Source organism: Sesamum indicum, linkage group LG7, assembly GCF_026168435.1.
Source record: "Sesamum indicum cultivar Baizhima isolate 11 linkage group LG7, ASM2616843v1, whole genome shotgun sequence".
NCBI classification, from domain to species: Eukaryota; Viridiplantae; Streptophyta; class Magnoliopsida; order Lamiales; family Pedaliaceae; genus Sesamum; species Sesamum indicum.
This window is the reverse complement of record NC_142663.1, coordinates 15805319-15819634: the sequence shown is the minus strand read 5'-3', so window position 1 is coordinate 15819634 and position 14316 is coordinate 15805319. Positions and strand designations below refer to the sequence as shown.

Below are 14316 nucleotides of genomic sequence, written 5' to 3'. Positions count from 1 at the left end.
AATGTATATATTATATGATATGAAGTGGTATATATTAAATTAGCACGTAGATATGTACTTTTTATGTTGCAAACTGTACAATTAAAATAAGTATCATTATAAGAAAGAAAATATATGCATATAAAATCACGTAAAATGATGTTGCGGGTCATATCATATTTCATTTAATACATTATGTCACATGTATAAAATCCACCTTATTTATATATCATTAAATTTTTTTATAAATGTAACATTTACATAATAAATAAAATATAAAAAATGAAATACTATTTTTACAGTCAAATAATGAAGCTAGTTTGATCAGTGCCTAAATTAAAGGCAACCACCTTGTGCTTCAGCCTGAAAACAGTAAGAGTAAAACCTTGAGCATACTGAGAACAATACAATGATCATCAGCCCAAATGTTGCAACTCCGGTAAAATAATATACTATTTACTTATTAAGTCACTTGATATATATTACATTATTACATACAACATAAAACCCATCACTAAATCTTCTGCATAAATTCCTCAACATACAAAAGTTTAATGACAAATCGTGAAGCTTTTTACATCAAAATAAACTCATCATAGATCAGCTCACTTGTCAGGCATCCAACAGCAGATCCACAGAGCTCCAGCAGAGAAAACAACCAGTTAAGACGACAAGGAGCTTTCATCATCGGACGAACTACTTTGCTGCCTCTCATTGAATCCAGGAAAAACCTGAAGAAGGCTTGGATTAGCAGGAATTTGAATTTGCCGGCCTGAGTTCACCATTGTCCGCTCGTTTATTTTGCCGACATCCTTGCAAACTTGGTCGAGGATGGAGAGAAAGTCGCGCACAACCATGAATAACCGTAATGGATGAGCTTCTTCCTTACCTGAGTCTCCATGGAAATACTCCGTTAATCCTTTCACCATGGAGAAAGCTATACCTTCTTGTGCTTGAACACTGGCAATTTCCCCCTCAGCCTTCTTCAGAAACTCAGTCATGGAGTCACAGAATTTTCCTGTGCCATCCTTCGATGGGAGTTCCGCGTTCAGTTTCACAACTTCCATAATCTTACTAATTCCGGTGGCTAGTTTTGAGACGTCATTACTAAGTACTTCTGCATCCATAGCTGCAGCTTTCTTGACATTGGTGAGCTCTCCGCTCAGTCGAGAAACAACTTGAAGACCGAGCTTTCTGAATTGGACTTCGTCTTGGAGTGTAGATTGAGGTTTCTCGGCATTTGGATGATGAGTGACACCAGATAAACGGGCCCCTTCTGCTCGGATGATTTCCTGAACAACAAAATGAAGAAGGGTAGTTTTTCCATCTGCACCCTTGACATCTACAAGCTTAAGCAGCGTATCAAGCTTGAAGGCTTGGGCGTCTCCTCGGTTGGTTCCAACGTTCATGCGGTTCCCAGTCTTGAGAACTGCTTCTAGTAGTTTAAGGAACATTCTGCTGCTCTTCAGTTCTTTACAAGCTGACTGCAATTAAGAAAATGTAGAATGCCCTTTAACCTTACCTGGATCTATTATTTTAGGAACATAATGCAAATCATTTAAAAACACAAATGCACCTTGCTACAATAAGCTCTACAGGTTACTAATATCAGGAAACTGCAAGGCAGATTGTAAAATATGTGCAAAAAATAAGAAAGATCAAACACCCACAAATTTTATGAGGTTCAGAAAATGAATAGTTCCTGGGTCGACGACCACTATCGTGTATCTTACTAGTATACAGTATTTGTATAATTGAAGTACATGAAAAATATTTGAGAAGGTACAAATTAACTCTAGCAATTAAGTATACCAAGAAAAGTTTCCCAAAGGTCAAACCTTGTCACCAAATTTGAGCAATCATGTAATGTCAGGACAAGTCTACAATCCAGCAACTATAGGCATTCTATACGTAATGTTCATCCAATCTCATAGTTGACGATTAGGCCACATATGCTTGTTTAGAAACTAATGCATTTGCAGTCATTAGATTTGCCTGAAATGAGTAGTTTGATTAAATTTTTAGGGATGCAAACAGAAGATAAGTGGAACATCTGATCTTTATAAGGGAATTGCATCTTAATACCAATTATATGTCCTATCCAGCACTGTCTGAAGCTAACCAAATGGAAGGATTCACAGTCTATTGTGAAATGAATAATCCCAACTTAAAACTTTCAGCATTCCGAAAGGTTTGGCAACCAAACATGATGAATAGCTCGTGATGTTTAATAGACAAAGACTTAAATAAACAAAATGACAAATAGAGATGAAGAGGCGAAGAGAGAAGAGAGAAGCAACGAACTTCAGCTAGTTTACTCTCCCAGTAGATGAATGCAGCAGTATGTGATGGGGATTAAGTTGAATCAGCAGCAAAACGAGTAGACATTATAGTGAAGGATGGCTATAGTTACCTCAAGCGTGTCAAATGACCTCATAAGGTGCTCGACTTCTGACTCAAAATTGGCTATGTAAAGCATGGCATCTACCCTTTTAAAAGCAAAGGGTATATCAAGAACAGCCTTTAGAAATGCCTCTGCAGTACCCAGCTTGAATGGGGATTCATCTTTGAACTCCTTCAGCTTCCGCTCTTCCTCTTTGGTAGGAGCCATCTTTAATAAACTCTCGAGAAGCTCCGTGCCCAGAGTGTCAGCATTTCCTGTTGCATCATAGTACCAAGAAAGGGGCTATATCAGGAGATTTTAGAACTTCCAGAAGGAAATCTTCAACTCAGAAATGGACACAATAAAGAAGAGCATACTAAACACTTTCAAGGACTAATTGAAATGAAGTTTTTGATTGATGCAACAATGTACAGTATATGAATGGCAATTTTTGTATAGGCAAGTACAAGTTTATTTAGTTATATATTTATTCCACATTTTCTTGAGAAATAATTGCTAGAAATAATTATCACCAACCTTGTTCCACTATCAAAGAGGAGTATAAAATGACAGCACATACAAGATAGGAACAATTAATACTGATCCTTACTCTGACATGACACTTGAAAAGAAACGTGATATCTCATCTACATCAATATGCTTCAATTTTCATCGAGAATTCGTAAAACAAGCTAGAGATTTAAATGAGAATTCAACATTAACTCTAAGTCCAAATCCGAAGTTTTCAAAGTGGGGGCAACTACATTAATGTCGTTGAATGACAACTATGCTTTGCCAGACAACAATTAACAATCAAAGCAAACAAATAAACCCAAAAAAATAGTGGCATCCCATTCTTAGAAACCATAACCAAAACATAATTCATTTCTTTGAACAAGCCACATAATAGAATCACTACATCACTACAAAACCATGCCGAGAATGTGAGAGATCTAAAGCTCAAGCAATCAAGCTGGACTATAAGCAGTACATATTGGACTGAAATCAATCTGAATATGATAAGAAATGCATTTGCATCATTTATAAAGAAATATAGCAGAACATGATCTCACCTTCTACAAGTGCTTCACAGACTTCATCAACAGTCACATTGAGAGCTCTCAACAATATAGCAATGTTCTGTGACTTCTTCGGATCAAGCACGAGATTTTGTTGGTTCATGTCCGGGATTATATGGCGCCTCCCACCATCTTTGGCATTCACAGTTGAAGCACTCACTGTGAACAGAGTCTCAATCATTTCCTCGTTCAACCTACAACCAAAATGGTAATGCACGAAAAAGTCAAAAAAAAAAAAAAATGGTATCCACGAACTTCTAAATCCTACCAAACAACCTTTATATTTAGACCTAAAAACAAGGTTTATAATTTTTAAATGATATTAGTGCAGAACGTGAAAAACATTAATTCAAAGCAGACTGAAAGCTAAGCAAATCAAAGATGCTTCTTGGAATAGAATATCCAGCTATTCTCCATCACCCATTTAAAATCTACTGTACTAAACTACTAAAAAAAGTTGGAAAAATCTATAGAACAAGAAGACTATCTCTTGCAAGATAGCTCGATTTGAAAATAAAGTAGCATCGTAAGTTTTCTTTCCAACAAATAAATTTTATTGCTTCACTAAGTAAAGGACTTTAAGCATAAATTTACTGTACGTAAAGTAAAAATCACAGAAAGAAAGCACAAAAGAATCCAAGAATCCTACTGAAAAGAACTGGATTTCAGCTGATCCCAAACCATTGCTCTATCTGAACTAGCTCTGACTTTATCCCAATGCAAAGGCTTCAGCTTTGGCTTCATCATCTCCTCACTATTGCTTCCTGACCTCCCCAAACCACCCTTTTCCTCATTTAAGCTCTGTACAACTTTCCTCGAGGGTGCCACCAGCTCCGGCGGCCCGGATGGCGGGGCCCCCTCCCAGAACCTCGCAGGAGGAGGCGGAGGTGGAGGAGGTGGCGCCTTTCCGGTACCGGAAAAATCTGAAGCCCGCGGAGAGCAGTCCCGGGTGCCCCCGTCCTCCGTGGATGACGGAGAAAATGGCGAAAATGCCCTTGGCTCCCGCGCTGGTGGAGGGGGGATAAACCGCGGTAACGGAGCCAGGAAAGTCACCAAGCTGTCTGGTGATTTTGATAGCATGCTTTGCGGGCTACTGGAATTCAGTACGACTGATGGGCTATTATCAGGTGAAATGGAGTACGCTGGAGAATTGCAGTTCAGTGGGTTTAAGTCTCTGCTTTTGTTAAAATCATCACCATTGTTGCTGCTGAGAGTATCGAGAGGGGGAGACAATTTGGTGCGGTACGGACTAGCGTTGTTTACTGTGGACCCTCTCGGTGAAAAGAACTCTTCATCGTCTTCGTTGTCGTTTTCTTCCCCTTCAGAAGCACTCACGTGAGTGTTATTGTAATTTTGGTGCGACTGCTGACGCGGCAGGGGTGGTAGAGGGTGGAGCTCCGGCGAGCCGAGCCTTCGATAGTTCATCGGCGCAGCTGCAGCAGGAGGGGGTTTTACGTCATTCTGAGTGGCGGGGGGCCCGGCATACTCAGCGTCCCGGGAGCTGACTAGTGTGCCGAGGTAGAGGAATTCGGAAGAGGTGGAGGAGGGGGTGTGCCGTGGGAACAGCGGCGGCGGCGGTTTCTTGCTTTCGTCGGCAGTGACGGTGGTGTCGGAGGGGGTGGCGTTGGGAGGGAAGAGGCGGAGGCTGTCAGTTTTGAGGGGCTCGTCATGGTGGTGGTGGTGACGGTGGCGAAGGAGGAGGAGGACGAGGGAAGCGAAAACAAGGACGGAAAAGAGGGAGACAGAGACAATGAGGGAAATGAGCTTGACTGGTTTGTGGCCGGAGTGGGAGGAAGAGGGGAGGACGAGGGAGGAGATATTGGCGGGAAAGGTGGCGAAGGCGGTGGAGGAGCTTGGCGGCGGAGGTGGGGGCGGAGGAGAAGGGAAGAAGGGGAAGAATGGGTTTTGTTGAGTGGTGGTATCAGGAGGGGAGAGCGTAGAGAAAGGGTATTTGGGCTGTTGAGGTTGAGGTTGAGGTTGAGGAGAAGGGGAGGGGAAGGGGGGTTGAGAAATGCTGGCGGTTGGGGGAACGGATTGATCAAGTGGGAAAAGGGGTTGGTGGAGGAGGCGGCGGTAGCGGTGGTTGTAGGCGGCGGCGGCGGCGGGGGAGGAGGATAGGAGGAGGAGTGTGAGAATGGCGAGGTGGAGAAGGAGGTGTAAATGGTGCATTTTGTGAGCTGAAAACTAGCCAGGAAAAGGGTTATGAAGTTAGCAGGTGGAGTATTCAGTGAGCACCAACACTCATCTGTTTTCTCATTATAGAGGCGGAGGCGGAGGCGGAGGTGGCGGTGGAGGCGGAGGCTGGCGGAGCAGAAGTGAGGGCAGAGTTGGTTTCAGACACTGAAGCGCCAAATGAAGTGAGAGTGTGAATAATTGTGGTGAAATTTCAGACTCACTCACCGCAAGAAAGAGAGTAGTGAGTGGGGAACAAATGAAGGAACCTTTTCTCCTCAAAAATAACATAACGTACCTGCAATCATTTCTATTACTATTCAATTTTCAATCCAAATTAATGACTTTGTAACGCAATTCATCTCTTTTTACTTAAAAATAATAAATTATTATTATTTAAATAAATTAATTACCATCATTCATATTAAATATTTATGTCTAATAAAGACAATTACAATAATCATATTCTAATATATCTATTATATAATAAAAAGACAACACATATTTCAACATATGTACGCTTATAGCAGTTTATTTATTTTGTTTGCTTCTCCTAAATAAAATTAATGTCACTAATTTTATTTTATTCCTTATAGATCTAATGTCGCTAGTTGTCTAAGATTGGTTTGATAAATTAATATTTATTTTCTTAAATTAAGAGGGCATGAAAGACAGGTGAAGGACAAACCAAATAATGCGTACCACTTATCAAAACTGTCCTATAATTATAATACTAAATTAAGCTTAATCCGAGAAGCCAAAAACTCTTTTTCAGTTTATTTTTAGCAATAAAATTAGTTGTTGTCGTACCAGATTTTAACGAATATATAAAAAATAATTATAGCATGAGATTAAGGAAAAAAATATGAAAAGGTTTGAACATAGTATAAGGTGAGGAGAAAAATAAATAAATGAAGAACAAGGTGAGAGACGAAAAAATAAATTGTAATTTATGAATTTATTAAAAACATGAAAGTTTGTGATTAAAAAAAAATGAAGAAGGCGAGAGGAGACCATGGCGTAGTGGGTTGAGAAAAAAAAATATGATTATGAGATCATTAACAAAAATTAAAATTATTATCATGACTAATTTTTATTAAGAGAATGAATAAATTAAATAGTAAATATAGTATTAAAAATTTGTATAGTAAAAGAGTTTTATTTTATAATAGTATAGATATAGATAGACAATTAATTATTAAAAAAAATTACAACAATTTTAGTACATGACTTAGAAATTAATTGTTCAAACCAATTTTAACCAAAAAAAAAAAACCCCTTTCATCGTACATTTTTTTTTTAAATTTTTGATAAAATTATTTTGGACAGTTAATTATGTGTCTAAAAATCATAATACACAGTAGATCATCAATTATTCATAAACAATTACGCACATAGTGATCTCAATAATCAAATTAAAAAACTTAAAAATCAATGACTTTTGTTAAACTAATAATGTTTAAAACATATATTTTATATATTTAGTTTATTTTACGAAATCTATATCAATACAATTTTTTAAAAATATATATATTTCTCACCATTTTCCAAATTCATTTTCTATTGAATGAATTTAATAAAGAAAAGCTGCCAACTGAAAAAGCTTTCAACCCCCAAAATTAGGAGTCATTTTTGGTAGAGAGGAAAGTCAAATGTAATAATAAATAAAATATTTAATGATGAATGAATTAATCAAAGAATCTTTGTAGGAAGAATGCAATCCCAATCCCAATCCCAATCCCATGACAAAAGAGAAGTGGCTCAAAAGTAGTGGGAATAGGAATAGGACTCAAAATCATCATTATGCTGATCAACTACTGAATTTACAAAATATTGTCCCTTCAAATTTCCAACTTCTCTCTCCTCCCTTTCCACTCAAACTTCTAGTATTTTTAAATTTTACATCACTCTAATAAATAAGTTATACCATTAATAAAAATTTATTAAATTTATTGATATTAATAAAATAATTAAATTAAAATTAATGTTTACACTCGATTGATTTTTTATTGACTTATCGCATGTTAAATAAATTTTTTCTAACTAAACTACTCTTATAATGGTGAAAATATACCTATCGCATGTATTCACATGTGAAGTTGTATTAGAATAATTTGATCATCAAAAGATATACTTGACCTGAAATAAATCAGTAATAGGTCAATTTGGGCTAAATATTAATTTTTATCCAATTAATTTGTTAATATTTATAAATTTGGTGAATTATAATTAACAAATAGCCTTATTTATTAAATGAAAACAAACTTTGTGGATATTATGTATTTTTCTAAATTAAGAAAAGTCTACATGTAATTGTATTAGAGAAGAGAGTATAATTATCTTAAAAAAACACTAATGTACTTTTTAAAAAATAAAACAAAATTTTGAGAGGGGTATATATATTTTTCCATTTGAAGCAATCAACAGTTAATAATTGAAATAATTCAATTATAATTATTTTTATTAAATATTAATAATTAATAAAAATTATTATAACAATTATATTTTTATTAATAATATTAAATAAATAAAATTTCAATAATATTTATTATTATAATAAACAATATATATTATTCAATAAATCAACATTCCACGTATAGAACCTTTAAAAATGAGGTCTCTATGAATTAAATATTTTGATTGGATGGGTACAAAATTTAGACAAGAGAGAGAGAGAGAGAGAGACAGTGAAAAGGTGATAGCCAGCTATAGGAAAGCTGGGGACTGTGAATCTGCAAAAATGTGGGGCAGGGAAGGGAATAGCGAAAAGACCCTTTCATTTTCACACACACACACACACCAACTTTGTTTTGTGTGTGTTGTGTGTTGAAAAGGACACCATTTTTCTGATTTTTGGGGTTTTGTACTCCACAAGACATGCAAAATATTTTTGTTGGGTTTCTCAACTTTACATAATTGAATTGATTTTCTACTTTAAATCTCTCCCCCACTCTCTGCTTCTCTGTGTGTGCTTCACTCTCCTTTGCTTAAAAAGCCAAAAGAACAATAGGTATGGGTAGGCCTGTCTTTTGGATTTGGGTTAGATTTTCAATTTGCACTATCACTAATATTGGGCTGCATAAAATATAAAAGAAATGTAAAGGTATAGTTTTGAAGTTTGGGATCATTCTTTATACCTAATCAAATGGCTTCCTTTAATTAGGAATGTTTGGCTTCCTTTCCTTTTTCACTTGTGTTTCCTTTTAAATTTGTAAGTGCTTCATTTTTCAAACTCTACTTTTTTCTTTTTTGCATTTCAACACAAAACTACTATTATGCCTCCTCAAAATACATTATTTTATTATTTCATAATATCTAAATAATCAAAACTTAAATAGTTCTAAAAATGGGAGTGTTATTACTTGGTCCGAAGCCAACGTGCAACATCAATAAATATTAAAAACGTACACTTTAATGCTTAAATTAGTACCAAATTTGAAAAATGACTGTAGTAATCTAATACTTTAAGACGCAATTGTGTATATCTCATTTTTTGCTAGCTCTTGCTCAATTAAGATTTCGGTTCTCAAATGAATTTTACCATCACTTAAAAAGTGAAAAATTCATAGAAGATAGGGCTCCTAAATAATTACAATGTGAATATCTTTATGTGAGTCATTCTATGTTCATATTGCATAGAAATTCGAAATCTTGAAATCTCCCAAACTTGTTTAAGACATATATATGCATACTAGTCTGGGTATTTTAGATTATTTATAACACTTGGAGCTCGAGGTAAGTTGTATTTAATTAGTGAAAAATAATAATAAAAAAGACATAAAAATATGAGAGCATTTGAGTCATATTATTTAAAGATAACCAGTCAGAAAAGCTAAAAAAATCATCAAGTTTATAAAAATTGAAATAAAGGCAGTGAGTAGGAAGGAATGGACAATGGGCTAATAAGGTAGAGCACTACCCCAAAGGTCATTAAAATATATTGACGGGTTACAGCCGGTGACAGGTAGTCTAAAGTAGGAATTTTTTTGGAACCACCCCCCAAATCCACTCATGCTATTTATACTAGTATAGTTGAAATTTCTGTAATTAAATCATTTCAAAATTTTACGTACATCATTTAATTAATTAATTAATTATAGCAAAAATCTATCAAAATTTAATATTGCAATAATGAAGTTATAGTGAGATTAGTTTGTAATTAAGACAGATTATGGGCCAGAAAAGGACTGGTCTGGGCCTAATCCTTTCATTGCAACATTGACTAGGAATCCATGGAGCTTTGTTGCTTTCAGGAACTGATTTGGGCCCAAAGCAACATATATGTATGTTTGTACAAAGTTCATGCAAATACCTCTTATGAAATTCTAAGCCTATGTTTTGTTTGTTTTCATCCTCATTTTCACTTTATTTTTTTTTTAGAAAAATGTCCCTTTTTTCATTTTGAAAAAAATAAAATATGTTGATAAAATTATATTTTACAATGTTATCGGTATCAAATCAATATATATTTATTTATCTAAATGAGTTGATAATCATATTTTTTGTTAATTTAGAATTGCTCATATCAATGCATTATAAAAGGAAAAAAAATATTAAATTTTTAACTTAATGACTAAAAAATTTGTATATGGATGTGCGTACAAAAGTAATTATTCATCATTTTGTATATGGATGTGGATCTCATGACCTAAAACCAACACTTAAAAACCAGATTAATGAAACCTTAGGACTAAATGTGATATTGAGATCACAATGTCTTCAATCTCCCTGCAAACTATCAAAACATTCCAAAGATGTGCATAATTTTATTCGAATTTAATCGATCTGAACTCGTTGCAATGACATTATAATTCATATTTATCAACGGATTTTAATTGTTTATTATTGATATAACAAGTTCAATTAGTGGATCAACTGACTCATACAGATATGTACTATTAATCGAATTTACCCACTTATTGAATATTCTTGTACCTATTTATATGACTTATACATTGAAATATTAAAATTAGAGTTTGCCAAATGTTATTGTGATCCTATTTTTTGAGTACAGGAGTAGAGTGATTAATTATATAACATGAGAGTGAAAGAGTTGAGAAAATGAATTAAAAAATCAAAGTCAATCTCGATATCAACCTCAAATCAAACTATATGCCAAGGATTTTGATGATTAGGTTATATGTGTACAAGTAAAACATCCAAACATTAGAGGATTGAAATGTAATTTTGGTGTAATTGGTGCTCGGTTTTTCAACTTCCAGATTGACTAAAGAACCCACTCCAACCAGAACTAATCTTAGGCGCCTTCTACAACTTGTTGTAAGAAAACATTGGAAAATTTAATACAAAGTATACTATTTCTCATATTTTATTTATTACGTATCGATTTAATTTTTATTTATAAATTTATACGATATAAATATTAAATAATAAAATGCAGTATGAGTTATGTTTTAGAATAATAATTAAAAAAAAGGAATTGGGCACAAGGCAATGAATGAAGAGCAGAGTGTAGATATGGGTGTAATTTTCTTAACTACTCCCACCGCACCCAAAAACAAAAATAGAAAAGAGAAAACTCTCTCAGGCTCGGTCTCAGTGCTCCTGCTGCTTGTGCTAAACCGAAACTACTCAGCTCCTTATCTTACGCCCACTGCTCTCTGCTCAGAGAGAGAGAGAGAAGAGAGAGAGAGAGAGAGCTGAAGAAACTTCAGTACAAAGGACCTGACTTGAACCCTAGTTCATCAGTACTCTTTCTCGATCTGTACACAGTATGTTGTTTTGAAGAAACTTGAGTACAAAAGACCTGACTTGAACCCTAGTTCATCAGTACTCTTTCTCGATCTGTACACAGTATGTTGTTTTGAAGAAACTTGAGTACAAAAGACCTGACTTGAACCCTAGTTCATCAGTACTCTTCTCGATCTGTACACAGTATGTTGTTTTTCTGCTCAGACACTGAAACCATATTCAACTACTTTTTTGAGTTATACTATTTACCACTCCACTAATTAGCATGTCAGATTTTTAAGGCTGGTTTTTTCAGGAAAGCTGGTTTTGGGAAAAAGGGTTGTTTATTTTTGAGCATTTTCGAAACCAGCTTTTGTCTTAGATCTTCATTTGTTTACCTATTCAGAGTGGGTTTTGTTTTGGGTAGGAGAAAAAATACTGTAGCTGTTCATAGATCAGGGTTTACTCAAAAAAGTAAACTAGATAATTCTTTGGTAATAATTATCGGCGGGTGAATGATTTGGGTAAGAGGGTTTGCGAGAAAGAGATAAGAATTTGGAGTTGATCAGTTAGACTGTCTGGTAGTTTTTATCTTCTTTGGATCTCATTTAGATTTAGATACAATAGTAGAATTAATCAAACAAGAAATAAAGCGTAAAGAATTGAACAAGGATAATGAAACTAGAGCCAATTTAACCTTTTCTATCAACCCGACGTAACGGAAGAGAGCTGGTTGGTGCATTCAAGATCAATTTTTGGTGGTTTGCTCAACAAATTCGGAGATAAAAACAAGAAGGGCCTAGATACTTGTTATCTTTATTGGGAAGAGGGAAATTTTTTGTGTGGTGTTGTTGAAGAAAAAGCAATGGCAAATAGATGGTGGGCAGAAGCTATGGCGACGAACCCAATGTCATCTTCAGCGGCTGCATCTCTTCACCTCAGAAGCTCTGCAGAAGATGAAAATCCCGCCTTCAACAATGCATCAAACAGCAGCGGAAGCAACCCTAACCAAAACCCTGATGAAGGAGAGAATCATGACATATTGGACGGCCAGGACCAAGACCAAAACCTGTCCGGCGATCTGGAGCCGTCGTCGAGCTCAGGCCGCAGGCCCCGAGGCCGGCCTCCGGGTTCAAAGAATAAGCCGAAGCCCCCAATTCTCATCACTAAAGAAAGCCCAAATGCTCTCCGCAGCCATGTCCTGGAAATCGCCAGTGGCAGCGATGTTCTGGAAAGCATTTCTACCTTTGCTCGGCGCCGCCATTGTGGGGTTTCGGTTTTGAGTGGCAGTGGAATTGTGACGGATGTGAGATTGCGTCAACCGGCTGCTCCTGGTGGAGTGATCAGCCTCCAGGGAAGATTTGAGATGTTGTCCTTGTCAGGGGTATTTTTGCCGGAGCCTGCGCCGCCAGGCGCCACCGGGCTCGCTGTGTACTTGGCAGGCGGGCAAGGGCAGGTGGTTGGTGGCACTGTGGCTGGTGCATTGGTGGCATCAGGGCCAGTGATGGTTATTGCCGCCACGTTTACTAATGCAGTATATGAGAGGTTGCCTCTGGAAGACGAAGCCGCCAGTGAAGGAACACGGTTAGAGTCCAAATTGGGAGTGAATGCTGGTGCATCGCCATCTCATGGTCATGGTTTGGCAGCTGATCATCAATCGAAATCGACTGCGCCTTTGTATAATTTGCCTCCTAATTTGCTTCCAAACGGGGAAGGGCCGAACGACGTATTTTGGGCTCCTCAGCCATGCCCTCCTCCTTATTGACATGACAAATTAAGCCACTAATTAGATAATTCTGGAAGCTCTTATGAGGACAAGAATCAGGAAACAAGGTCAGAATGCATCTTCTGATCATCTCAGTAGGTTTTCTGGTGCTGCGCTTTTGTGGCTTCAAATGAGCAAATGAACAAAATGATGTTGTTCTTTGAATAATGGGACATCTCCCAACTGGTAACTTGCTTAATTTCCTCCTCATTAACTTGGTACTTTTTCCTTAGTTTTATGATTATAGTTATGTCCTAATTAATTAAGAACCTATGCTACACAACTTATATAAAATTTCTTGCTGGTAACTTGGATGCTATTTCGTTTGTAAATATATATATATATATTTATAGTTCAGTTGATATATACTCAGGACGTGTATGGAGTTTGTGTATTTAAGGAAATATCTTGTGTATATGATAAATGGAATATAAGATGCATGTAATACTAATTAAGTTGCAATAATAATCTCATTCATTAGAGAAGTGTGGTTAATTATTCAATCACCGAAGAAGTGGTCTTGTTATAACTTGATTTTCTTGGGATGATTTGATTTGGAGCAACTTGGTTAGGAAGTTTTGCTTTAGATTGGTGGCATCCCTCCAATTATATTAACAAAATTGACTTGTTTTTATACTATATATACCATTGGTAATGATCTAATTATATATATGTAGCGATCCACTACATATAGTGCTGCTGATGAGTGGATCAATTAACTGGCGTGATGGATGAAAGTTGATCAGTGCATTATATATATATATATATATATATATATAGAGAGAGAGAGAGAGAGAGAGAGTTGTATGAAGAAAGCAAAAATAACAGTTGTTTTTGGGTCTACTTTCGTTTTACCATATATACGATTACTAAAATCTTCTACTTTTCGATATTCTTTATGGGCAAGAAGTTGTATATTTGAAAATTGGTTAATTATGTTTCCTTTTTAACTTTGGTTGCAGTTCAACACTAATATTAAGTATGCTGAATCTTGGACAAATGTTTGATCAAATTTTCATTTGTTTACAAAGATTTCGTTGAACGGTCTTTTCATTTGAAGCTTATAGATTTTGGAAACTATTTATTACTAGAAGCTTGGCAATACCTTCTTCTTCCGACTTACATATATTATACACACCCACTTTCCAAGTTTATGAGTGCATGCATATAGTATATTTCTATGTCATGTATTGCTAATTTGTTTTTAAATTCTTCTAGAGCAGCAATCACTTAATTAGTTGAACTAT

At 35.7% G+C, this 14316-nt stretch overlaps 2 protein-coding genes across 2 annotated transcripts; one reads left to right on the top strand and one right to left on the bottom strand.

Annotated features, from left to right (window-relative positions):
• Window positions 1-407: 407 nt before the first annotated feature.
• LOC105167150 (formin-like protein 2) lies at window positions 408-5910 on the bottom strand. The gene is made up of 4 exons (XM_011086741.3): window positions 4091-5910; window positions 3436-3635; window positions 2393-2637; window positions 408-1463 (listed from the first exon to the last, which is right to left on the bottom strand). Exons 1-4 carry the CDS (start codon window positions 5608-5610, stop codon window positions 642-644), a joined length of 2787 nt encoding a protein of 928 aa, XP_011085043.2. The 5' UTR covers window positions 5611-5910; the 3' UTR covers window positions 408-641.
• A 5194-nt stretch (window positions 5911-11104) lies between these two features.
• Window positions 11105-13388, top strand: AGF2 (AT-hook protein of GA feedback 2). Its single transcript, XM_011086739.3, has one exon. The coding sequence runs from the start codon at window positions 12170-12172 to the stop codon at window positions 13067-13069; it is 900 nt and encodes a 299-aa protein (XP_011085041.1). The 5' UTR covers window positions 11105-12169; the 3' UTR covers window positions 13070-13388.
• The last annotated feature ends 928 nt before the right edge of the window (window positions 13389-14316 follow it).

Excerpts from the sequence above, each read along its gene's own strand:
- AGF2 (XM_011086739.3), top strand. The coding sequence starts at position 12,170 with ATGGCAAATAGATGGTGGGCAGAAGCTATGGCGACGAACCCAATGTCA.
- LOC105167150 (XM_011086741.3), bottom strand. The coding sequence starts at position 5,610 with ATGCACCATTTACACCTCCTTCTCCACCTCGCCATTCTCACACTCCTC. Across the intron at positions 2,638-3,435 it reads CTGTGAAGCACTTGTAGAAG|GAAATGCTGACACTCTGGGC; the intron begins GTGAGATCATGT and ends ATGATGCAACAG. Across the intron at positions 1,464-2,392 it reads GGTCATTTGACACGCTTGAG|TCAGCTTGTAAAGAACTGAA; the intron begins GTAACTATAGCC and ends TCTTAATTGCAG.